This window comes from Euleptes europaea, chromosome 8, assembly GCF_029931775.1.
Source record: "Euleptes europaea isolate rEulEur1 chromosome 8, rEulEur1.hap1, whole genome shotgun sequence".
NCBI classification, from domain to species: Eukaryota; Metazoa; Chordata; class Lepidosauria; order Squamata; family Sphaerodactylidae; genus Euleptes; species Euleptes europaea.
The window spans coordinates 19,119,096-19,146,946 of record NC_079319.1 but is presented as its reverse complement, the minus strand read 5'-3'; the positions used below and the strand labels follow the sequence as shown (position 1 = coordinate 19,146,946).

The following is a 27,851-nucleotide window of genomic DNA, read 5'->3' as shown; positions in this document are numbered from 1 at the left end:
TAGTCCCAGAGGCTGTCATTCTACTCTCTCTGTGTATGTGTGTGTGTGTGTGGGGGGGTGCCATCCCAGTACCATTCTGCTACTCTCAGGGGTTGTCGTTCCACTCTGGGGTTGCCATTCCAGTCCCAGAGTAGTGTATCTGGGCCTAGAGACCTTAATGGAAAATCCATTCTACATTTTCTTCACAACTCTTTTTGTGCTGTAATGTATTTTAACAGAGCCCATGCAAGTCAATTGGCAACCCTGGTTCCCTTTATCTTCAATGGGCTTTCCAGCTTCTCCCATTGCATGGGCAATCCTTTCATTCATTTTAGTACAACCCCACCCACCCACTTTTTCTGCAATAAACCCCCCGAAATTTTGGGGGAAACTGAAGTATCTGCAATATTCTACTGTCCTATGAACTAAACAAATGTTACTGCTTTAACAACATAAAATGCATCATTAATAATTTACTTAGCATATAAAATTGCAATATTTGACAGATTTATGGAATTTAAAAGTCATAAATGCCTTAGTTTTATACAAGCAAAGCTGCAAATACTCCCAACACTTGAGAGAAAACTGAAAGCTGATGCACCTCATGCTGCTTAGCACATGTACCTTAATTTTTGCTATCTGATTACAGAAGACTAAGTTCTCAATGAAACTTTCATTTTTCCTCTGAGGCTTTGGTGCAGCTTCTGCCCCACCTCCTTCTGATCTCTTTTCTCTCTCTTGCAAGGTAGGGCAATAAGCTACTTTTTAAGTAGTCTCTTGGTAAATGTGTCACAGTGGTTTGAGGGAGAGGTGAAAAGATCAACCACATCAGATCAAAAGGACAACAGAAGGCATACAACTGTTGAGAAGCAACAAAAGCCTTGCACGCTTTCTTCATGAACAGGGGATGAGAGGGACTTCAATGCCATAGAGCCCAATTGCCAAAGCGGCCATTTTCTCCAGGTGGACTAATCTCTATCGACAGGAGATCAGTAGTAATAGCAGGAGATCTCCAGCTAGTACCCGGAGGTTGGCAACCCCAGTGATCACCAACTGCATTCCATAACTACAGTCTGGCACAAACCATTCCAAACTAAACATGAAATTCAAGCTATTTTACAGAGTCTCCATATTTGGTCATTATCTTTGCAGGACTCCACTTCTGCTTCATAGGCTGCATGACACTATTAGTTGCAGGTGACCTTATGAGCACAGGCTAAGACAGGAATAAATGTCTGGGCAACCGACTCTGTTTGTTTGCTTGTTTAGAAAATGTATAAACTGTATCTACATTGGCCTGCTTGCGGCAGGCCTCAAAGTATAATAAAACAATCAAATAATAAAACACAGCATAAAATATCAACAATAAAGAAGTTATAAAAACAAGTCAAGGCATAAAAACAGCATAAAACAACAGTCTGAAGGTGATATTCATAAAACAGGCCACAGGCCACTTTTTTTGCACTTGAGAAGAACCATAGAAAGTAGGAACAAAGTAGGAATACAGTCCTTTATTTTACACAACATTGTTCCCAAAATTATTCGAAGTTATCCAATTATAATATATATTGCTAGTACATTACCTGTATACTCCAGGTGAAATCCAGCTGCCGACACACTAATATCCGATTGAAAGTTTAAGTACAAATTGTTGGACGTACTGTTGAGAAGTGGAGGTATTGTTGTTCCTGGGGAAACAATGATGGACACAAATCTGTATACCAATATGACAATGAATCCAGCTATTGTTTCATGTCAATATTTTGTGTATGAACATTTGAAATCTGGCTGAAAAAAAGGAGATAATGGTCTTTGACAACCAAAGCATTGCTGTTTCTACGTGCTTTGTCCCATTGCCTAGCCTGAGGAGCTTTTAAAATGAAGCAGCTATTGATGGAAAAAATTGTCTTTGCCAACGTAAATTGTGCTGTTTCCACCTGGTTTGCTACGAAGGCCACTATGCTACTTTTAGCTGCCTTATCTATTCAGTGGGAAAGGATTTACAATAACATTTGGTATCATTTGTCTTGCTATCCAATTTCTGAGCAATCAACAGAAATAAAAACTTCAAATATTATCCATTTCACAGTGTATTCTAAACATAGTTATCCATACGTATAATTTTAAACATGGCCAAATTTGTGGATACTTAAAATCCAGAGACTGCAGACATGAACAGAGAAGACTGATTTCTCTAGAAACCTTAGAAAAGTCCCAGGTTTACAGGAAAACCTGAAGTCTTAAAAAATACATAGAGAGTTAATCCCCCAAATGATAGAAGTAACATCTGTAGCTTTAAGAAACAAATAGCCTCTCAGTGCCATTACTAGGCAACAACAAAAGTATCAAACCTTGAGCACTGATAGCGGCTTTCAGGGGAAAAGGAAATAATGGGAGGGAGGAAATTAGATGACCACTGCAAGTCCTTGTGGGTCCCCCTCTAGTACCCTTTTAAGTCACTTGATGTAAAAGGGTGTAACTGCTTAGGATACCACTGTTCATCCACTACCAGATGACAGTACTCTGTGATTCATCTTCTTAATCAGCTGTGAAAACTCAAAGTGGCAAAATCCTGGTAGAAAGTGTCAAGGCAGGACCTAGCAATCCTATTAGTATGTGAATTTAACATGACTCCCTCTTTTTTATGGCATATCTGTTGTTGGTGGTGGTGGGGACCCCAGTCTTGTATTTGAGTAAATATCGGAAAGTTTTAAAGAGGAATTCTTTAATTTCTCTTTACCCATTTTTTTTAATGCAATTACGGTTGCATTAAAAAAAGAGCTTTGAGCGAGCATCAAAATTGACCCTTCATAAATGGCGTAAAAAGAAAATCCAGGGTAAAAACAAACAATAAAAGTTTGATCTGTTGATTGACCCAGTGCAGGATGTTCCCAACCTTCTGTGGGAAAATGGGGGGGGGGGGGAGAGCTGACCAGAGAATGAGGATGATCAAGGAGGTGCAATGAGGAGTGAGCATTATCAATGGTGCAATTATTGTAATAATTCATTCATTGCCCTTTGTTCAGAAACTTTGACCAACTGTGGCATGCTGAATTGCTGGTCTTTAACATCCATCCAGGCGTAGGACAAAATTCTAAAAACACAACTTCTTTTTAAATTGGTTCTTGTGGATTATCCGGGCTGTGTAACCGTGGTCTTGGTATTTTCTTTCCTGATGTTTCGCCAGCAGCTGTGGCAGGCATCTTCAGAGGAGTAACACTGAAGGTCAGTGTTACTCCTCTGAAGATGCCTGCCACAGCTGCTGGCGAAATGTCAGGAAAGAAAATACCAAGACCAAGGTTACACAGCCCGGATAATCCACAAGAACCAATGAACTCTGACCGTGAAAGCCTTCGACAATATTCTTTTTAAATGTTTTATTATTGGTCTGATGAATATTTTGCAGTAGACCAATACAAGAACTGGAACACAATACCCTGCACTCACAATATCTGTAGTGGCAGATGGTAATTAAATAAGCTTTTCTGCGGACACCAATTTATGGTACCGCTTACTAATGAAACCACGGAGATTTCCAGTAACCTGCTTGACATGCCAATTTTTTTTGATGCTAACGTATTCTGAAAGATGGTAAGTTTTAACACCTTTCTACGTTTCTCGAATATGATTTGAGATACATCATAGCTAGCATCTTCAAATGTAGCACAGATTGATTGTTTATCATGAAGATGAGTTTGGGAAATATATTCTTTCCCCCCGACATTCACCTGAATAGCTTCCAAGGCGTGGAGCATTATTGTCAGCACCGTCATAAAAATCCAAAGAGTCCCAGTTATGCTCTGTTGCGAAACTTATAACTTGTACCTGTGATGAAGGGGAAATTAAAAGAGAATATGCAATTGTTTTGCTTCACATTCAGAAAGGACTGTACATTAGGAGTTTTCTTGGGGCTGAAGCACGTTTAAATTAGTGCCAGACCGCACCCAGGCCAATAGATTGGACCCAGCAACCCTTTTCACTCAATCCCACCTAATTCCCTTCTGTCCCACATGGCTTTTGTCCATTCAGGTCCCATGATCACCAGCCAGCATAGCCTTTCTGGTGGTCAAAGAGGATCTTCCTTATTCACCAGTAGAGAGCTGGTTGGATCCAACCCGTCATCTCTATGTATCAAATTGTAATAACTGCAAATGGATGTTTTTCGTTTTGTATGTTAAGACGTATAGAAGAGGTAAAGAAGATGTGTTTTTTTGTTTGGGAAACATCTATAATATGCACAAAATGTATGTGAAAACTGTTGCCCAGAAATCAAACTTTTTAACAATACGTAAAGTTCTGTGTTGCCGCTAGTGCTGAACTGAAGCCTCACACAAATTCCATAATCTACAGCTTGTCATCATTTGCTGCTACTCCATTAATAAACTTCCTTTGCCACTCCAGGGCTTAGTGTGGGGAGGGGGACAAGGTCGACAACACTGATGTCAACCTACTCCCAGCATACCCGCTGGAGTAACATGGAGATGGCTGAACACGGGTTACACCTGGACGTGAGCCACTCGGTGATCCTCTGCCACTTGGGAGGAGGCTGCTTGGACAGCCCTCCAATAGGGCATATCCTTCCCTGAGCCTCCCCCCAAATCCCTTAATGGGACCCCCCAATGGGGAAAAGGGGGCACGCAGGCCGCCTTTTCCTAAACTGATTCCAGCCCACTGCTAAAAACCGCCTAAGCTGTGACAATTAACAATTTTAAAGCAAAACCTTAAACCTAGGGAGGGAGGGGCGGGCAAACCTGAAGGCAGTCTGCACTGAGGCAGAAGCATGCCTCTTTAAATCCCGTCTGGCCGGACCGGGGTGAAAGCTTCCCCCCGACGTCCGGCCAAACCGTCCTTCCCGCCCTCTGCCTCTCCTGTATTGGCTTGTCTGAGCCTCCGTCAGAGGGCTGATTGGCCCCGAATGCCCGCAAAAGCCTGGGCGCGCTGCGCTCTGGAGAGTGGGCAGCAAAATGGCCACTTGCCCCTCCAACGCCGCGGAAGCTTGCCAGCTCTGCAGCTTTTTGCGGCTTCTCCCCTGTCCTCCTTCCCCAGCCCGGAGCGGCAAATCCGGACTCCGGGCAAGGGCCCAGAACCACGCTTCTGAAAGGACATCATTTTTACAGGGGGTGGGTTCCACTTTCTTCAGGTGGCAAAAAAGAGAGTATCCTAACAAATATCACCATCAGCCAAAGTTAGCTCTACTTGTTAGGAGGGTTTGATTTCTCTGTAACTTAATGCTTGTGGAGGAAAATTGATGAGCTAAGCATGTGTCTTCCTGTAAGAGAAAGGAACCTGATGTTCAGTGCCAGGTGCCTTCATGGGGAAACTGTAGTTAGTTTATGTTTGGCTGTCTCTATCTCTGCCTATCCCATCTATCTGTCTGTCTGTCTGCCTGCCTGCATGTCTATCTCAGAAATACTGTTCACTTCCTTGATATCTACAAAGGGAGACTGAGAATATGTCTGCAAAATGTGAGAGATTAAACAATGTGAAACCTTCCTTGTTTGGCAATTTATGTAGCCAAACTATGTTTTGCCATTCCTGAATTTCATATGGCAATGTGAATAGCGTCCACAAATAGGAAGGATGCAGTGACAATCTTCTTCTAGATTGTTCTTTGAAATAGCTATGGAGGATAATGTTTTATACCACCGCACACAATGGTCATATTACATGTTTTTGGAACATTATTTCCCTACTTCCTGGTCGTTGATAAACCCTCCAAGCAGAAGGTTCATGGGTTAATTTCAGAGACATTATTTATAAATATAATGATAACAACCTCATGCTCCATAAACCAGACACTGGCTAATGGGAACATTAAAATTATTAGGGAGCAGAACGTTACTCATGATTTTCTGCTACAACATTTCTTTCACCTTCCTCTAAAGCATCTGGTATCAGCCACTGCTGCATAACTGGGCTGGATGTAGATTCGCACTGATCCAGTAAGACAATTACTGTGTTCATGTACCAAGGGTGAACAGATTGCTTTCTGAACTACCAGCTGGTTGATAACAGGCATAAAAAAAAATTGTAGATGCCACTTTTATCTACAGTATTGGTACAATTTGAAAGGGATTTTTTTCCCTTTTACAAAGGTAATCTTGCACATTTGTATATACTTTTCCATGTGCATAATGGAAAAATAGTCTCTTGTTCATGCTCTAATTGTTTTTATACTGGCTATAAAGGTAGAAGTATAAAGCTCTATAAACCATATCATTTTCGATAGTCTGAGCTCTAGTATAGGGAAGAAAATGTCCAAAGAATGAGACATTTCACATTGTTAACAGACATTTTTAGCAAACTGTAAACATCAGGCTTTTTGATAATGTGTGTGTGGGTAAGCATTGCCAACCCTCAGGTGGGGCCTAAAGATCTCCTGAAATTACAACTGATCTTCAGGCTACAGAGATCAGTTCCCCTGGAGAAAGTGGCTACTTTTGGAGGGTGGACTCTATGGCATTACACCCCACTGAGGTCCTTCCCCTCCCCAAACCCCACCCTCCTCAGGCCCCACCCCCAAATTTCCAGGAATTTCCCAACCTGGAGTTGGCAGCTCTAGAGTGGGGGTGGTGGAAGAAAACTGGCAGCCCTCACAACAATTTCCAGTGCAATCCTAAACAGAGTTATATTCTTCTGAGCCTCTGCTTAAAAGGATATAACTCTGCTCAGGATTGCACAGAGATCCCACTTTGCAAAAGTTACCATACAATAGGGAAACTGGTTATCTAAATATTAAATATCAAACTACTTTTTACTCAAACCATTGGCTCATTTAGCCTGGCATCTATTCTGACTGTTACCTCAAGAGGACCCCCCAAGCCATACTTTCAAGCTCTCATAGATCTTCAGGTCTTGCACAGCTAGTGAGAGAATCCATCTTTAACATCAATCGAGAAAATTGTGATTAGATTGCAGGCAATCAAGAGGCCAATGCACAATAAAGCAGCCTGATACCCGTGGGAATACCCCTAACTAATAACTGATTTTTGCAGAGCAATACCTTGACATACTAGACCAATCAGGAACAGTCCTTGCAATTGCCCAGTAATCTGATCAAAAGCCTAAACAGGCAGGATTGTATCATCTGCTGTACCATCAGCAGTCCCCAAGGCTGGACATTAGTTATCCCAGTTATCCCAGCTGCACCACAACAGTCACAACCCATCCAAAATCAGCAACTTCCAGTCACCTGGGTCACCACATGAAGGATCCCAGCCAACGACAGGGGGCATACTGATACCCTGCAGGGGTCCAGATACCTCAATGCAACTTGCCAACAGCCAGGTTGAAAAAGCACACTCCGAGCCCCACTGTTTTAAGTTGGTTTCTATCCTTCAACCTTATTCCACACTGACAAAAGACAAGAGGATCCCTTCTTCAAAACAGACAGAATATGACATAATTTCTCCCTCCTTTCTCCAAATCCTACCTCAACAACCTTCACCCTCCTCCAACTTCTTAGCTCCAATAGACTGCCCTACTTCAGCTGGCTGGCCCTGCAATTCCCTGGCTTCCCAGTTCTTCACTGGGCTTCTTTCCTGCCACTCCAAATTTCCTCTCCCACCTCTCCTTCACATTTTCACACCCCCTCAGAGACAATCACACAGCTTTCTCTGCCCCTGAGTACTTTTTTCTTAGACTAGCCACATGGGAGATATTTGAATCAGACAGTAGGATTATAAAAGTAAATCATCTTTATTGGTAAGTCTCAAGTAAACTGCGACTGTATTTTATCACTGACATGCGTAGAATTACTGTCCTATGACTGATTTACTTGAAAGCTATCATTTTACTTATCTTTGCTATACATTTCTTTGGGTACCAAGTCACCAAGACTCAGGCAAAGTTCCACCAGGGGAAGGGCTGTGGCTCAGTTTGTAGAGCATCTGCTTGGCATGCAGAAGGTCCCAGGTTCAATCCCCAGCATCTCCAGTTAAAGGGACTAGGCAAGGAGGTGATGTGAAAGACCTCTAACTGAGACCCTGGAGAGCTGCTGCCAGTTTGAGTAGACAATACTGACTTTGATGGACCAAGGGTCTGATTCAGTATAAGGCAGCTTCATGGGTTCATGTGTGTTTATCCTAATCTTGTTACCTGATGTTATTAAAAAAAAAAAAAAAAAAGGTTGGGATCCTACATGCTGTGCGTCGAGTTCCGCTCGCAGAATTCGGTGTTTCTGCCTTCCCGCTGCTGTCCCCTGTGCCACTGAAAAACTTCATGTCCCCAATCATACTTGGGTATAACTAGTTTACTTAAATAGAGGACATACATCATAAGCTATTCATTTCCTTTATCTCTTAGAAGCTCTTTAATCCATTGATCTTGAGCAGCAAAGTTTTAAATCTATTTATTTGGGGGATATAAGGACTGAAATAATTTTTGCCACTGCCAGTGTAGCCTTGGGATCCCTATTGCTTAATTTTTAAAAAAGGCATTATATCAGATACAGAGGCATTACATCTGTCTGTTAAAAGAGGACAGATATATTGTAATCTGAGATTTTCATAGAAATGACATTACAAGAGCACATGAGCTAGTAAGTTGAAGGAGCCGGAAGAGCACAAACAAGTCCTTTCCGAGTATGGTAGGTTAAAAAATCTACCTTGCATAACCATAGAGGGGTCATAAGCTATTAGTATATAGGGAGCCAGTGACTACTGTTACTTCAACAACTCTGCCTGGCTCCAAACAGCCAGAAATTTCTACCCTTGCCTGCATACGAACTGGGTCAAGAAATGCTGAGCTTTATTCCCCCCTCAGTCAATGGGCCACACAGACAACTAAGGTTTTAGTTGAAGCTACTCAACACCAAGCAGGTGAAAAATGACCTGCCAGGGGTGGGAGTGGAAGCATGCACACTGGCATTGTCTTGCCAATTTGGCCTATATAAAGCCCCCTCGCAAGACCTCCTGGCCTTGTACGCCAGTAGCAAAGGACCCGCCCTCCTTCCTTACGTTCAATATTTTTTTGTTTTGTTTTATCACAGCTAAGGCGGTTTTGGCATTGGGCCAGATCCAATTTGGGAAAGATGCAGCTGCATGCCTGCCTTCATCCTTTTTGGGGACCCCCATAAAGGGTCTTGGGGTCAGGTCCTACCACAGATGCCCAGATTGGGGGCTGCCCTAGTGGAACCACTGGTTTGCCACTCGGGTTGAGGATCGCTGCATTAACCGACTGGGTGGTCACCCGATGCCTGGATCCATGCCCTGAGATTCACCAATGCTCCGTCTGCAGTAATCAATAAAGCTATGGCCTTTGTTAACCCAAGCTCTTGTGTAGTTGTATTTTTTGTTTCCCTCCTCATATCCGCCTTGGAGCTGCCCCTGCCCTTAGACCACACTAACATCCCTGGACCTAATGGTCATGAATGCACTTTTAAACATGACTGAGGTGGCATGCAGCACTGAGGGCTGAAGCAGGAGGGGGAATTTCTGGAATTTACTCCCCCCCCCACACACACACACACAAAATACACACATGCAAAGGACACTGGATCCAACCCATTGTCGTGGGCATAAAAATAATAATTTAACTTTCACATAATTTAGGTTATAAAATACTGCTAGTTTCTATGGGTTGTAATATATCACCTTGACATATTCTAAGAGATGACAGGAACACTATTGAACAGAAGCATCTCTAACAGCGAATTCTCCCAGAGGTGGGGGGGGGAGATTTATACTAGAAAATATTTCCAAAGAACTGTATAACTAGTCTTATTGTGACAGCTGTTAATTGATTAAAACTTTTTTTCAGGTGTTTGATGATCTTTTGATGCTTAAAGTGTCTCAGATGTGAGCCATAGGTGGTATGGGAAGAAAGCTACACAGATTCTTACCTGGATTCCAGCTCCTTCTGGCACTGTGATCTTCCATACGCAATTCAGGTTGTTATCATACGGCTCAGGGTAACCAGGGGACAAAATGGTACCTTTGCGCTTAGTCAAAATTCCTCCACAGGGCACTAGAAACAAATGCATAAAACATGGAAAGAGGTTTCTTGATACATAATGAATCAGAGCAGGGACGAGATGTAACATTATACAATTAATATACAATAGACCTGAAACCTATTACAATCTGATCCTATAGTTCAAGGTGGTTCAGGGGATGAAAACCTAGCAACATATCCTCTTTCTGAAAAGTAGAAAATGAACTAAAAGATATTTAAACAAACACTTCCACTCAAAGTGCTAACAATATGAAATAATTTAAATATACTGATAATATTCACATTTTGAACAGACATTTAGTCTGTTCAAAATTTAAAGTGGCCCAGGCTAGCCTGATCTCGTCAGATCTCAGAAGCTAAGCAGGGTCAGCCCTGGTTAGTATTTGGATGGGAGACCACCAAGGAAGTCCAGGGTTGCTGTGCAGAGGAAAGCACTGGCAAACCACCTCTGCTAGTCTCTTGCCATGAAAACCCCAAAAAGGGGTTGCCATAAGTCAGCTGCGACTTGACGCCACTTTACACACACACACACATATGTACAAATAAGGCACTCCAAAGGCAATAGTTAAGGACCTTAGTTTGTCTGACACACAATATATTTACAGAAGGGCCAAATTTGGCAGCCACCATCCATAAGTATCTTTCCTTCCTCTCAAAAAACACTTTCTACAATCCAGCCACCAAGGGTCCTTTCTTCATAAAATCAGTATGCATACCAAGTTGAAGAAATGGGGAAAATACAAAATAAGGTATTTCCCAAAATAACCCCAAAGCTTCCTCATATAATTTGTTCTGGGTTAACCCAGGTTCTTGAGGGGCAGATACTTCCACCTCAGCAAACACAAATGTGCCTGGCAGGTCAGTTGTTGTTCATTAGGTTCACTGAACTACCTGGAAGGTACTCGGAAACACTGAGAAGCTTGTCTGTTTTGGAAGAGGCTTGCTCAGAGCCTTCGGTAAATTCAGTCAAATTTAGTGAGTAGAAATGCTGGGGACCCAGAGACTTGGGGGGAAAAGGCCTGCCTGTCCCCAAGCAACTTACCCCACCAAAACATCTGGTACCCCACCAAAACATCTGAAAGAAGCTATCAATTTTCTGTGGAAGGGAGAGAGACTGAATCAATCAATCAATGTGTATTGATTCATTTAAAAAAGCTAACTGGGAGGGAGAAAAGAATAAAAGATCAAATACTCTTCTGCTGAAATTCCTTTTTGTGGGCTTATATGAACCACAATGAGGGAAGCAGCCAGAAATAATATGGAGAGCTTTGAAGCCTCCCCCTAGTGAATCACTTCAATACTTGCATCCCTTCTCCCCCCAAAATGTATGAAACTTTATGTTGCAACTTGCAATTACCCTAAACTCCAGGGGAGAAAACTTTTAAAAAATGGTGTTATAATGAACATACTCTAATCATAATATACCTACAAAGTAGTAATAGTATCTGTTGGCTTTAAAATGTATGCCCCTCAAGTCTGGACGGAATATATTTACTTGAACCATTCAACTATATATATAAAAATAAATCCTAGGAAGCCACAGATTTAATATAATTCCTGAAATGAATACCAAACAGGACTCCAGTTTTTGAGGATATCCTATCTTAATATGGTGGGTCTGGTAAAATATTGAATTAAGTTGTTCTGCCTTGAACCCAGCTGTAATATACATTTGTGGCTGGGTAAGCATAAGATTAGAAAGTGGTAGGACACGAATCTGGGTCACAAATCTGAGGGTTGCCAACCTCCAGGTGGTGGCTGGAGATCTCCTGCTATTACAACTGATCTCCAGGTGACAGAGATCAGTTCACCTGGTGAAAATAGCCTCTTTGGAAGGTGGAGCCTATGGCTTTATGCTCCATTGAAGTCCCTCCCCTCCCCAAACCCCACCCTCCTCACACTCCTGTCCCTAAATCTCCAGGAATTTCCCAACATGGAGCTGGCAATAGGGGTGCCAGGTCCCCCTTTGCCACCGGTGATAGGTTTTTGGGGCAGAGCCTGAGAAGGGGGGTTGGGGAGGGGAGGGTCTTCAATGCCATAGAGCCCAATTGCCAAAGCGGCCATTTTCTCCAGGTGAACTGATTTCCATCGGCTGGAGATATAGCAGCAGGAGATCTCTAGCAAGTACCTGGAGGTTGGCAACCCTAGCTGGCAACCCTATCAACAAGATCCTTAGAGATGTATAGAGCACCCAGGGCTTAAAAATGTGGCCCATTCTTTCAGTCCAACCAAAGCCCCATATGAGCGTTTCTCAGATCAAAGGAGTTCTCGTTGCTGCCCTGGCATTAACTAAGCCAGTTATCACCAGCCAAGGACTCCTCAAATTAGTAAAGGCCCTGTTTGTATCAAGCACAAAATAAATACAACAGCAATGACAGACATAAATAGAAAGAATGCAGAAGATTTCTGCCTTGGCTCTTGATGCTAAACATGAACGATACTTTTGGTCAAGAGACTAGACGGCCTAATATAATCGCATTAGACTGTCGTCTAAATACAGATATTCTGCGGGTATTTAAATGGCTTGAAGAAATGATTGATGAGAAGTTTTATCAGTGCCATTAGCAGCCAATATATCACTCCCCTGTGAAAACACTATCAACTCCTTGAGCTCATTTCATTAGATACAAATATGAAGACTTGGAGGATTCGCAGAAGGAAACTTATCTAAGTAATGAATACAGGGGCTACGTTTTGTAGTGCTTATAACTGATAGAATCTGTCAGGGACTACATGGATAAACTAAAGGTCAGTGTCACTTAAACAGTTTAAATAATTACTGGTAAAAGCAGAAGCAGACACAATGACTGATGGCTGATATGCTAAGAAAACACCGAGGCATTTGCTACAGAGCTATGGCAATTTACAATGGCCATGTCTAGCGTTTCAATTATTAAACTGATTTTGTTCAATGCAATTTTCCAGTCCATGCATATTTATGAGCTTTATTAAAAGAGTGATATGCACTGATGAGGAGCAACTAATGTTTTGGCTTGTAAACCTCTTGTAGGTCAAATGATCTTAAATCAGATTTTCTTTGCTTTTGTTAAATTTATAAACGGTACACTGATAACATTCGGGGTTTGTTTTTTTAAAAAAACGGCAACTATCAACCCATTCCGGAAGAAGAGGGGTGAAGCTCCATATGAGCCGGCACGTTTAACCCAGGGCAGGCACTTACGCCGTCCCGTGTGGCACACATGCCGGCCCCATGATACCACACTGCTGCACAGGGCTCAGACATCAGCTCAGCCTCCCGCCGGCATTCTCCTGGTGTATTTCCCCTCACCGGCGACCTGCGAGGCATTTTCGGGGCAGTTCCTGGGGCAGAGCTGCCGTTAGGCAGCTTCCTGACCCCTTTCAGGCCAGGAATGCCCCCTTTGCCCTTACTGAGAGTTATGCCACCTTTTCAGGTGGCGTAGAAATGTGGAATGCTATGGAGCGGTGCCACGGAGCATGCAAGTAAGGACAACTTTCTGGCTTGGGGGTGGTGGCTGGATCCTTCTGGGGAGGCAGAGCAACTGCACTGCCTCTGGCCACGGCCTAACCATCACCCCTTCAGGAATGGGCTGCAAGGGTCAAATTGCATGAGCTGTAGGATCCATGACAGGTTACTCAGATGTACATTAGAAGCCCAAGCAACCAGAAGGGACCTAATGTGGACCAGGCCAGCAGCAACGGGAATGGGAGTTAACTTTTTCCATACCCTGATCACCCCCTTCCCTCCCCAGAATGGCTTAAGACCCAGTTAGGAAAACACAGGTGCCCTTGAATTGAAGGCAAGTATTATGAGCCACTGAAACTGGTAAAATAACAGTGCGATCCTAAACAGAATTAAACCCTTAGTAGAAGGTAACTCTGCTCAGGATGGCAAGAAGAAGAAGAAGGAAGAAGAAGGAAGAAGGAAGAAGAAGAAGAAGAAGAAGAAGAAGAAGAAGAAGAAGAAGAAGAAGAAGAAGAAGAAGAAGAAGAATTGGTTTTTATATGCCGACTTTCTCCTTTCTCTACTACTTAAGGGAGAATCAAACTGGCTTACAATCACCTTCTCTTCCCCTCCCCATAACAGACACCCTGTGAGGTAGGTGGGGCTAAGAGAGTTTGGAGAGAGCTGTGACTAGCCCAAGGTCTCCCAGCTGGCTTCATGTGTAGGAGTGAGGAAACAAATCCAGTTCACCAGATTAGCCTCCACCACTCATGGGGAGGAGTGGGGAATCAAACTCTCCAGATTAGAGTCCACCGCTGCAAACCACCGCTCTTAACCACTACACCAGCAGCAGCACTAGTTAAAACCACTCTCCCCTTCTGGTATCAGCAGTGTTGCACAGTGTCAGAGTTGGAGAGTCTCTCGGCCTAGGGTTGCCAACCTCCAGGTATTAGATGGAGATCTCCTGCTATTACAACTGATCGCCAGCTGATAGAGATCAGTTCACCTGGAGAAAATGGCCACTGCAAAAGGATCTTTACTGTGTGACTGAAAGTAAGTTGCACCAGCCATTCCATGCTATTTTGTGACAGCCACTTTGGGCTGTACCTACCACATTGTGTCAGAATTTCAAAGATGCCTGAAGGCTCAAAAGGGCTGGGGAGGAGACCCCTGCATTAGATAATAACTAGACCTCTACAAAAATACAGATTTAACTACTTACCAACACATGTTGGAAGGGAATCATTCCACTGTGCCAGGGCATTGGGAACGGTGTCACATCTAATTGCTATTGATCCATAGAGTATATAGCCCGGATTGCATTCAAAAAGAACCAACGAACCAACTGCAAATTCATTTCCAATCCTTTTCCCAAATCTTGGTTCAGGCACTGAACTGCACTGTGTAGCACTTGTCCTTGGAACCGCTAGAAAAAACACATAGAGGAAATTGTGGCAATTCAGTGAATCGATCCATAGCAAAGCATCAGACGATTTATTGGACACAAATGTTTAAAGGTTCGTTGTTACAAAATAGATGTTCATAACATTGATATAGTGTCTGAATTAATTCCTAAAACTGGATTCTATGTCAAGGTCTCAAACTTCTGAAATGTAAATAAAACTAAAATCCCAGTTAGTCTAAGTCAGGGTTGCCAACTCTGGGTTGGGAAATACCTGGAGATTTGGGGTGGGGAGGTTGGGGTTTGTGGAGGGGAGGGGCTTCAGGGGGTATAATGCCATAGTGTCTACCCTACAAAGCAGCCATTTTTTCCAGGTGAACTGATTTATGTGGACTGGAGATCAGTTGTAATTCCAGGAGATCTCCAGGCCACATCTGCAGATTGGCAACCCTAGTCTAAGAAGAAGAGTTGGTTTTTATATGCCGACTTTCTCTACTGCTTAAGGAAGAATCAAACCAGCTTACATTCACCTTCCCTTCCCCTCCCCACAACAGAGACCCTGTGAGGTAGGTGGGGCTGAGAGAGCTTGAAGAGAGCTGTGCCTAGCCCAGGGTCACCCAGCTGGCTTCAAGTGTAGGAGTGGGGAAACCAACCCGGTTCACCAGATTAGCCTCAACTGTCCATGTGGAGGAGTGGGGAATCAAACCCGGTTCTCCAGATTAGAGTCCACTGCTCCAAACCACTGCTCTTAACCACTACACCATGCTGGCTAAGTAAAGCTATCACACCCAAGCCCTTTGCAAATTACACTGGAATTGTAATATTTTATTCAAATAACATACTGAGTTCAAGCCATATTGCTGAGATGGGTTGATATTTAAATTTATTGGCTACGGTTTTACGAATGTATGTTCTGCTTGTCAGATTGGCGTTCAAATCTTATCAAAGACTGAATCACAGTAGCAAATGTTGACATGCATTTGTTTAAATGTGTGATCCTTCACAAAAGGGGAATAATGCAAATCAAATGAAATATCTTAATAATTAATAGCAAGATTACATATTCAGCTCAATGTGATACGACTGCCAGAATACTCACTCTGATACAGAAAGATGCATTTCAGCAGCAGGCTAGACTGAACATTAACAGAGCAGATTAACCGTCTCTTTTGAATATCACCCCCCTCCCTGAAGTTCGGAAATCTTTCTTAGATTTTCTAAATATATGGTTTTAAATGTATTATTAATACTTGTGTCTTCTTCAAAGTGCAAACTTACAAGCAGAAGGATGCAAAACATACAGACAGATGGAAATATGACACATTAATAGCCAGCTGGTATTTTCCCTATCTGTATGTGACACATTTTAATCTCAGTGTGTTAAATATAGTTTTGAAGGCTTTTTGTTGTTGTTGTTTAAATAAATCTTAATACATGAATGGAAAATGAGAGGTGAAAGATTTTAGCACACAGAATTAACTGAAGCATTTTTGAGGCCCTTGTGTCGCATACCTTGATATACAAAGTGAAATCCTTTAGCTGTTACAGGTCCAACTGAAGTAAATCGAATGGTAATCTGGTTACCTGAGCTCAAGGGAAGGGATTCTCCTACTCAAGAAAACAAACATTGCATCTCAGAAACAATTTTCTGCTGATAATTCTAAATATATATATATATATATATTGTTCTCATTCTATTTGCCAAGCAGGCCACAGGAAAATCCTTGTGCCATAATAAATGAGATAGTCTTTATGGTGACCAACCAACTGCATTGTTTTGCTGTACAGACTAACTAAGCTTCCTGCCTGGAAGGTGATTCCGCATGTGCACAATTAACATATGGCTGAATTAGGGATTCTAAAAGAACCATTTTAAAAAATCAGTATATGCCTGACAGCTTTAAAGGTTTCTGGAAACAGAAGCTATGGCGCAACAAGATAAACTGTGAGCAAGGTGTGTTTAGATCTCACACCATCTTCAATTTTATTTTAAAAAAGAGCCAAGCAGCGTCCAGTTTCAGTTGGGGACATAAAACTGAGATGGGGAAGTGACTCCTTGCCCATTATGCCCATCCCAGCTGCTAGTGGGCCTAGCAAGACTAATTAGGGTTGCCAGGTCCGTTGGTTCCCCCACCCCGGGCCACGTGGGTGATGGAGGGGTCGGGTTGCCAGATCCAGGCTGGTAAAATCCTGGAGATTTGGGAATGGAGTCTGGACAGGACAGGGACCTCAACAGGGGTCAATGCCACAGAGTCCATCCTCCAAAGCATCCATTTTCTCCAGGGGAACCAATCTCTGGAGTCTGGAGATGAGCTGTAATTCCAGGGGATCCCCAGATCCCACTTGGAGGCTGGCATCCCTTTTTGGTCTAATATCAGCTTGGGGATGGATCTATTCAGGAAACTGCATGGAGAGTGACCCCTACCCTCTACACTGCAGCACTGATCCAAATCTCCTTTACTGAAGGTACTTTTAAATAAATAATTTGGGAGATCCGGTCACAGCTGTCTTGAAAAGCATCTATATCCTAATGAAGAAGATAATGAGCAAGTAACCTGCAATTCCTTCAGAGGGTCACTTCATTTCCCCCTGTATTCCCTTCCCTACACTATTTCCTTTTCCTCTTTTCCTGGCCACCCCCATATTCTCTTCCCTTTTCCTGCTTCCTCTTCCCAACTCACAAACTAACCTTCATTTTATCTGCTCCCCCACTCTTCAGCTTTATTTATTATTTATTTATGTCATTTATACCTAGGGTTGCCAGATCCCTCTTCACAACTGGTGGGAGGTTTTTGGGGCAGAGCCTGAGGAGGGTGGGGTTTGGGGAGGGGAGGGACTTCAACGCCATAGAGTCCAGTTGCCAAAGCAGCCATTTTCTCCAGGTGAACTGATCTCTATCAGCTGGAGATCAGTTGTAGTAGCAGGAGATCGCCAGCTAGTACCTGGATGTTGGCAACCCTATTTATACCCCCTTTCATTTCTCCACGATGGGGATGTAAAACAGCTTACATCATTCTACTCTCCTCCATTTTACCTTGTAATGCTGAGAGTGAGTAGCTGGCCAAAGGTCATCTAACAAGCTTCAACGGCAGGGTGGGATTTTGAACCTGAGTTTCCCAGAAGCTAGTCTGACGCTCTAACTACTATACTACACTGGCTTTCAGCTTTGCATCCTTCCCTCCCCCTGGCAGCCTCTCCCTGAGAAATGTCTGGCCCAGTTGTAATGTTGGCCACAGTGTGTTGGCCTGCCAGGCCTGACCAAGCCTGTAAGTTGTGTGGAGGCTGTTGCTGGGCTCCTGCGAGTTCTGTGACATCAAGTCACAGCCACTGCCACACCTGGGTGAGCTGCAAAAATTGCATGGTAGCAAGTTGCTTGGTAGTTGCTACTGGGCGTGGCCTTGATGAGTCTTCCCTCCAGAATATGAAGGAGGGGAACAGGGTTGGTTAGAAGGCCAAAGTAGACCTGCAAAGGGCCCTCACCCTTGACTTTTACTGAAAGAAACCAAGGTCTGAAGGCAGGCAGTTTTCTTGCGGCTGAGATCTCCTTTCTTAAAGGTACAGCCATTATTTCTATTATGTTGGTAATGTTTAACCCCCTGAGTATTTTTAAAGGCTTCAGATTTTTCTCAAACTTGAGCCTTTTTTCAGGATTGCAGAAAGATCTGTCTTGCTTAGGGTTGCAAACCTCCAGGTACTAGCTGGAGATCTCCTGCTATTACAACTGATCTCCATTCGATAGAGATCAGTTCACCTGGAGAAAATGGCTGCTTTGGCAATTGGACTCCATGGTGCTGAAGTCCCTCCCCTCCCCAAACCCCACCCTGCTCAGTGTCTGCCCCAAAAACCTCCCACCGGTGGTGAAGAGGAACCTGGAAACCCTAGTCTTGCTGGTTTGTGGCACCAATGTCTGGATTTAAGTAAACACAGACGGGGCCATGTTGAGAATTAGATATATTGATAATCATAATATGCTGGTATATCATAGCTTAGGTCCATTGGACCCAGCACTTTGTATTTTCAATAACAGAGCTCCAAGTGGACCATGATGGTGAAAACCATCCCGTTTTGTTTATTTGTCTGTTTCGTTCCCAGCATCTGAGACTCAGAAGTATGCAACCTTCTATGCAGCCTATGGGTCTGTTTGGTGTTAAGGAAGTTCTTAATTTTCTGTACAGAAATCAAAGTTCTATTTACTTCATTTTTTACCCCACCTCCCTTCCCTGTATATTTGAAGTAGTATACACAGAATTCCCTGAACATCTCTCTTCTAGGCACTAAACAAACCATGGCCTGTTTTGCTTCAGCAAAGTTATGATCTTTCCCTCCAAGCACAAAAATAATATTCACAATTTTAAGGGCTCTGAAATTTATACCTTCTTAATCAGTGGCAACATCATATGGCATTAGGGGTCTAAAGCTCTTTACTTGCAACGTATCTTCCAGACTCCCATTACAAAGAAGTAGTGTTGGTTTTTATATGCCGACTTTCTCTGCCACTTAAGGGAGAATCAAACCGGCTTACAATCACCTTCTCTTCCCCTCCCCACAACAGACACCCTGTGAGGTAGGTGGGGCTGAGAGAGCTCTAAGAGAGCTGTGACTCGCCCAAGGTCACCCAGCTGGCTGCATGGGTAGGAGTGGGGAAACCAATCCAGTTCACCAGATTAGGCTCAGCCGCTCATGTGGAGGAGTGGGGAATCAAACCCTGTTCTCCAGATCAGACTCTACCGCTCCAAACCACTGCTCTTAACCACTACACCACGCTGGTCAGTTAACCAACAGACAAGACCATCTACCCTACTCAATCTGCACAGTCCAGATCATAGTGCACCACATACAGTGGGCAGCTGCAACCATAGAGAAGCCACAGCCAAGTAAAGAGCACTAGAAGAAGGTGGTGGGCCAACCACAACAGTAAACAGTAAAACAAAAACTCAAATAACTAGATTCACACAAAAAAATGTAGCAAGTACGGCTGGCCAAGTATGAACAAAATCCATTCTCTGAATATACACTGTAATTTTTGCACACTTGGCTCAGCAGTAAATCCCACAAACCTCAATGGGTCTTATTCGCAAGTAACTGTGCACTGAACTGTGCTCTTAGCCAAAATTTAATTGGTGTGACTCCATGATAATTATATCTTTTCTCTAGCTGTGACAGTTCTTCTACAGAGAGGGGGGAAACCATTGATGCTCAAAGGATTTTTTTAGAAGTCCTTCAGAACCTCAATCAATTGCAAATGCAAAATAAGAGCATAACTTTATGATGGTCTGTGTTGATTAACCTATCTCTAAGCCAAGGGACTTCTTCTGCTCCTCTAGCTGTGCCTGGCAAATTATGTAAAAGGTATACATTCTTTATGTTGGCAAGCTAAAGTCAATGATGCCATTGCCACTTTATTCCAGTATTCAATTTCTAAACAATCAGTTTGCACTATAACTCCAAGTCTGGAAACAGTATACATCTGAATATCAAATGCTGGAGAAGGATATCAGGGCTGTTGCTTTCATGCACTCTACATTAACTTCCCAGAATAATTGAGGTAGCTCCTTTTTGGAAACAGAAAGCTAGAGTGTTGGTCTGATTCGGTACAACTCTTCCCATATTTTTAAAAATTCATTACAGCTGTTTATAATAATTCCTAATCATGATAGACCCTGACCTGGATGTCCCCAGGCTAGCCTGATCTCATCAGATCTCAGAAACTAAGCAGAGTTGGCCCTGGTTAGTATTTGGATGGGAGACCACCAAGGAATACCAGAGTCACTGTGTGGAGGAAGGCAATGACAATCCACCTCAGTTAGGTCTTTTATGCATGGCTGTTCACTCGTCATCACTCCTCCAACGACTTTGGGTCTTTGTGTTGATTATGCATGTTGTTTCCAACCAACAGAGGTCGCCTCGCTCTCCCCTGCCTTTCCCCACATTTTGCCCATGTTTTCAAATTTGAAATAAATCAGGTCTCTGAAAACGCAGGCAAAATGCGAGGAAATGCAGGGGGAGAGCGAGGCGACCTCTGATGGTCGGAAATACCATGTATAATCAACACAAAAACCCAAAGTTGTTGGAGGGGTGACGACGAGTGAAACAGCCATGCATAAAAGACCCCAATAATAGCTATAGATGTGTTAACATATCAGTCACTTTTTTTTAAGCAAATAGTTTTAATATGCAAACCTAGTACCTGGGATGCAAAGGTAGTACCTATTCCCATTTAATTGATTATGCAATTTGAGTCACATAGGTAGCCAGTGACAGAGGTGAGAAAGTATCATATGTGACCTGAAACACACAGCGCCTCTCTAAACAGGGAGTCCATCACAATTCCATATTATTATAGGTAGTTTGGATTTCCATGTTTATACATGGGAAATAATTTGGGACTTTCAGATCTGGATACAACAGTCTATCCACTAGACCATCCAGCATTTTTTTTCTGTTCAATAATAATATATTACAGTTCTGTTATGAGATACCTGAGTGTGATCCTGAGAGAGAAGATAATAAAGACGACTGTTGAGTTGGGCCATCATATACCTCAACCACGTCGTGAAGTGATGTCTGGAAAAATACAAACTGGCCAAATACCACTAAACACAGTGAGGGGAAAAAAGAAAAGAAAAAAGGCAGGGGAAAATGAAAGAACAAAACATCTATTTTCTCATTTCATGATAATACATGTAATATATTTATAACTTAAAGTCATTTTTGTGCTACCATTTTTACATGATAACATATCATTATTTCTTCTGATTCATAAGAAGGGCATTCACAGAAATGAGGGATGGAAGAAAGGCAGTTATAGTGCAGAAAGATACCTGTGGCTTCAAGCCTTTATGACCTTTATGAATATACACTGAAATGCTTAACAACGTGAATTTTTTCTTAGAAATACACCGGGCTGAATCCATTTTCCATCAACAAGAACATAACTTTCCAGCCTCCCCGCCTCAATGCAGCCCACTGATTTCCACAAAATGTTGTCCCAGGAGCATAGGGGACCCTGAGAAACAACATGGGGGGTCTCTGCAGTGAGGTGAGAAAATCAGAAAAAAACTGCCAATTCAGCCTGAATCCAACCATCTATTTTATTTCGGTAACTAACTGGATTAAAAAGTATTGGTTTGTACCCTACCACTCTGCTCAGCACAGTCTGAAATCTCTCTCCAGCCTGAAGAGCCTTCATCTAATGGAAGTGGCCACCAGAGAAGAGCCACTGCCTTTGAAGGAAGCCTTCAGATTTGCTGAGCTGAATGGTAGGGTTAAAACCATGCAATTATTACTCATGGACATATCGGAAGTTTGATCAGATTCCGTATGGGTTAACTTGTTCATCCGGGCTGCCTATGGATTCTGAATCAATGCAAAACTATCTTTTACCTGAGGGCCAAACTAGATGTAACAGCACAATCAGGCTTGTAGCATGGCTGAATGAGACATCCCCCCCCCACACCCAGCATGCATTTTAAAATGCCAAAACAGCTGTGAGGGCTATGGCCCTCACAGCATTTTTAAATGGCCTCCTTAGGCTTTAAAATGGCATTGCTGTCCACAGGTTGGACCGAGGAATGCAATCATGTCTAGTTTGGCCCTTAGAGAAGCATAACAGGAAAAAACACACATGATGTTAGACAACAGAATCTGTTTTTGTGAGAACAAGACTTTATCAGAATTTGGAGTTTTCTGGCTGAAACAGAACTTCAACAGCACTTATTTCTCCAGATGGAAGTAGTGTCAATTCTGTGAAGTCAAGGCGACAAAGGGGTGGGGGGAGAGCAGGTGAAGTGAAACTGGAATAAGGAATGAATGAGAGTTAGTTAAAAATGTATCACAGACTGTAATCATCTTCATGAGACAAGTGAGAGCTAGTCAAGGAGGAAAAGGTGGTGTATGGAAACTGTAAATGGCCTTCTCCTCAGGAAAAATATAAAAAGTTGCAGGTCAGGAGATAAGAGTTTTTTCGTCTTTGAAGCCTTTACCTCAAGAGGCTGCCAGGAAACCTTGGATGTGGGAGACTTGGTGGCCCTTTATGAGACCCCTACTACACCCTGGGAATATCTGGTCTTGGTATAATTGCCAGATTTACAAAATAACGACCTAGAAGCTTTTGAAAAGGTAACAACACAGAAGTAACAAACCAAATAGTGGGGTCTTATTCTAATATCATAGTGCACATTTTTTGCTGGAAAGTTAACACAGCATTTTCATTAATTCCTAAATAAGTACATAAAATATTCTAAGGCGCTCTCCAGAGTCCTTCCAAATAGAAAGATATATGTAATAATGGCAAAACAAAACAGTCCCGAGTTGTTAATTCACATGGCTATTCGTGAGGAGAAGTCAAACAAAGTATCGTTTTGTGATTTTCCCTCGGGTTCAATTATTGCTTGGTATAAAATTCACATCAGCTCCTAAATTTCTACAAAGATGACTAAAAAAATCATCAATAGATACCTTGCTTCTTTTCATGTCTACAGTGTACAAGTTACTGTTCATATCTGTAGGGTTGCCAGCTCTGGGTTGGGAGATACCTGGAGAATTTGGGGTTGAAGCCTGAGGAAGGTGAGGTTTGGGGAGGGGAGTGACCAGGCTAGCCTGATCTTGTCAGATCTCAGAAGCTAAGCAGGGTCAGCCCTGGTTAGTATTTGGATGGGAGACCACCAAGGAATACCAGGGTTGCTGTACAGAGGAAGGCACTGGCAAACCACCTCTGCTAGTCTCTTGCCATGAAAACCCCAAAAGGGGTTTTGACTTGACGGCACTTTACACACACACAATGCCATACAGTCCACCTTCCAAAGCTGAATGTGAACTGATCTGTCCAGGTGAACTGATCTCTGTCTCCTGGAGATCAGTTGTAATCCCAGGAGGTCTCCAACCACCACCTGGAAGTTGGCCCCCCTAGTCATCTATATCTCCTTGCCCAGAATATTACTCCCCTTGATTGGAAAAAAAATGTGGCTGGATTCCCCTCACTCCACAAATCACTGGTTCCTATGACATATCTATTATTCATTCCCCCCCCTTGTTAAAAAGCAAGTTTGATAAATTCAGATACAAAAAGGCCCTAGCATAGAAAGGATTAATCTTTTGGAACAACAAAGGGGCTCCCCCCAGCCCCATCCCAATAGCCTTTTGAACTTTGGGAAACTGTTGCAGTGGGAGATGGTACAGAAGTGTCAGTGAGCAACCAACTGAAGATTCAGGATATCAGCAAATCAGTTTGAAACTATTGGGCAAATCTGAGTAGTTGATAATTTGAATGGATTTTTTAATTGCCCCTTCAATGACCAAGATCTGTTAGGCCTTTTATGCACAGGTTGTTTCCGTTGAATATGCTGCTCTCTTGATGCACAGTATTTGGAGTCGAATTGTCAAATCACTCTGCACAGGGGTCTGAAACTGACCAACGCTCTATGGGAAACTGACCAAATAAGCAGCCTCATAGGTCATTTGTGATTATTTCAGCATTCTTGCTAGTCACAAACAAAGAAACCTGTTTGATCCGGCTGAGGTCTAAAACTGACTAACACTCACTGTGAAACTGACCAAATAAGCAGCCTCATAGTATTCCAGCTTCAAGGGGAGGGGCTGGATGAGGGGGAAAGACAAGTGGGAGGGAGAAGTGAGAATGGGTGTGGGGAGGGGGAAAAAACCCCTAATTGACAAGTATGCAGAAGACCAGCTTTCATTTTGGGATCTTGGCAGACATTAAACTCAGGGTAAAATAGTATCCACAAAATGTGGGGAAAACGTGACGGGTGAGGTGACTTCTAAAAGTTGAAAAATACATGCATAATGAAAACCCATAGTATTCAGTCTTGACAGCAAAGGAAACAACCCATTCATAAAAGGCCACAGACACTAATAAAGCAAGGACTGATCACTATAAGTAAGCTTTCAGACTTTGAAAATACATTGGGGAAAAGAATATGCCATTCTGCAGGGAAATAATGTACCGTAAATGGGCTGGTTTTACAAACTATTTGGTAAAAGAGGTAGGTGGGGTGAGTTTGCCAAAACTCCCCCTCCTCAATGCAGCCCCACAGTACCCCTTGGCATCTTGTCCATGAATCTCCTGATCCTCACCACCGGCTGTTTAGAGATCACTATGGACTGCAAGAGAAAGGGGAATGTGGAAAAGTGGGAAATTCTTAAGATTCAGCCCATTTTTTCATGTTAGCTCTGAGTTGCATGATACTACTGTTGTACAGAAACAGATTGCTGTCTGAAGATATTTAGTACATTGTTCAATTAGCAGTATCATATCATTAAAGCATAGCACATTGTTAAAGCATAGCACATTGGATTCTGGAAGCTTTAAATACTGCAGTCTGGAAAGAATTTGTACTGTACAGGTGAAAGTAATGACACTTTGATCTGCTTCAATCAAATTAGTCTGCTAAGGATAAATATAAGAAGGATGTTTTCAAATCACATCTCACTGAATACAGAGTTATATAAAACATGATCCTTTCATATAAGCAACCGTATTTTCTCACAAGGAAGATGACCCTGCATGTAAGACACATACACCTCCAACTTATACACAAGAACATTTGTTGCTGGATATAACTGTAACCTGGATGCAAATGTAAGAAGACCCACTCTTCCGATGGCATAACAAAAAAAAAAAAAAGTCTTGCATCTGAGTAAATACAGTAATTTCTGTGGGTTACAACCTGTAATTGTAGTGAATGATAATGCAATGAAGGAGGGACTGGAGTCTGGAGTCTGTAGAAGTGGAGGTTGGGGGGGGGTCATGATTGCTCTTAGGTATTTGAAAGGCTGTCACTTAGAGGAGGGCAGGGAGCTATTCCTGTTGGCAGCAGAGGATAGGACCAGCAACAATGGGTTTAGATTATGGACAGAAAGGTACCAGCTGGATATTGGGGGAGGGCAATTTAAAGTAACAGTTGTTCAGCAGTGGAATCAGCTGTCTAGGGAGGTGGTGAGCACCCCCTCACTGGCAGTCTTCAAGCAGCGGCTGGACAAACACTTGTCAGGGATGTTTTAGGCTGATGCTGCATTGAGCAGGGGGTTGACTAGATGGCCTGTATGGGCCCTTCCAATTCTATGATTATATAAACCTGGTGTGTTGCTGGACCTTTAATTATTGGCTTCTCCTGTTGCACACCTACAGACTGGATATTGGCTATTGTGCTCTTGTCGCACTTTAGCAATGCCTTGCAAATAGATTTTCCTACGTGGACAAACCAATCCGGTTGCAAATGATTTGCTATACTGCACCAAGGGCACAGCATTCAATGATGTGAGGATGCAGCCGCATTTGTAGATGCACTGGCTTTATTCTCATCTGCCTCTTCCTCCCCTCCCCCCCATCCAGAGTGATCTCATATAACAAAGGTGGCATCATATTTACTCTGCATTGTTTGGCTCTCTGCTGGAATTGTCTTGATTTCCAAGACAATTTTCTTCCCATTATTTTCATATCTTATTCTTATAAATATTTCATTTTTTTCTGATTGCTCTCAGCCATTCATCTGATCTTTTCATCAGTTGCAGTTACATAGCTGGATATGGATAAACTTCAAATTTATAAGAATCTGAGTTCAATTTAAAAAAAAAAACTTCTCATAACTTGGGACTATTTCTAATCCACATAAGAGCTGCACCTTGCCAGTCGGGCAACTGAAAATGTGGCCCCCAACTACTCCAGATTTAGCAATACTTCACATTTCAAGGACAAGAGAAAGATGCGCATTGCCTCTTCACTTCAAAATACAAGTGAATAAACCTTAAGCAGGATACCTATCCACAAAGCTCTATTTAAAGCGTATTAAGCAAGAAGGGGGATCAAGATAAAACCTATAAGCTTCAGTCAAAAAATCCACAAGTGGTTGAAATATGGTAGAAGTTTATTCCTACATCAAAACTAGATCCAAGCTGAACAGGGGTATGCTTTCTTTACAATGTTGATTTTTTCTCTGGTATAGTTGACACTAAGGAGATGCTACATGCATTCACAAGGTTGATTTTTTAAAGGTGCATTGTGACAGCCCCTTTCCACCAATGGAGGGGACACACAACCTCTTGTGATTTTGGGGGACGAAGTTTTAAACTGTAAACATTCCACTCAGTTACAAGATGTTCTTAAGGTAGCAAGTCCAAGGCTTTGGATTCACTGTTGTGAGGTAAGTCTTGTGGCGACCAGGTAGAACCTGGCAATCACTGAAGCCACAGTTGAATGTAAAGAACAAAGAAGACTTATTTATTTACAGGGTGACTTTGAAGAACAGATCAGCAGCACAGTCTTTCCAGTTATGGGTGGAAGCAAAAGGTGGCCCGTCAATCAACACGTTCCCACCCACTGTGCTGTTGCAAGCCTCTGAAGCCACATGCCAAAAAAATGCACAAGGCTTGCTTTCCCCTCCCCTCTGGCCACCTCGGGTTCATCTCAGCTAATTTCTGAGAGTGGGTGAAAGCAAGGAGGTGAAGCCGGGATGCACTAAAACGAATGACAGGCTAGCTTATTAGAAACAATGGGAGAGGCTGCACAGCCCATTGAAGATAATGGGAGCCTGGATTGCCAGTTGGCTTGCATGAGCTCCATTGAAATACATTACAGCACAAAAAGTGTTGCAAAGAAAATGTGGAATGGATTTTCCAGTAAGGTCTTTAAACCTAGATACACTACTCTGGGACTGGAATGACAGCCCCCAGGACTAGAACAAGTATTCTGGGACCAGAATAACAGCCCCCAGAGTGGAATGACAGCCCCTGGGATAAGCAGAAGTGTTCTGGAACTGGATTGACAGCCCCAGGGGTGGAATGACAGCCCCTCGGACAAACAGAAGTGTTCTGGGACAGGAATGACAGCCCCCAGGACTAGCACAAGTATTCTGGGACTGGAATGACAGCCCCCCCCCCCCACGTCTACCTAAATTTTTGTATGGGTTCTGTCACTGAAGAAGCTCAAGATGTTTGGGTAATAAAACTTTTTTATCATCTTGCTTTTTCATGATTACAGAATATTACATAACCCCTGTCCCGTTTTTGCCATCCCAATGTTCCATTTTTGTCTCAAGGAAATATGGTCAGCCTAGTTTTGGGGGGTGGAGCCTGAGG

The 27,851-nt window shown here is 42.8% G+C and overlaps 1 protein-coding gene across 1 annotated transcript in view; it reads right to left on the bottom strand.

Moving 5' to 3' along the window:
• Positions 1-27,851, bottom strand: part of CSMD3 (CUB and Sushi multiple domains 3) — a 712,581-nt gene that overhangs the window by 124,603 nt on the left and 560,127 nt on the right. Inside the window, exons 33-38 of the mRNA XM_056854045.1 lie at positions 21,239-21,352; positions 16,272-16,367; positions 14,580-14,783; positions 9,821-9,945; positions 3,708-3,804; positions 1,563-1,667 (exon numbers count right to left, since the gene is read on the bottom strand). Coding sequence (XP_056710023.1) covers positions 1,563-1,667; positions 3,708-3,804; positions 9,821-9,945; positions 14,580-14,783; positions 16,272-16,367; positions 21,239-21,352 — 741 coding nt within the window. The remainder of the gene's footprint in view (positions 1-1,562; positions 1,668-3,707; positions 3,805-9,820; positions 9,946-14,579; positions 14,784-16,271; positions 16,368-21,238; positions 21,353-27,851) is intronic.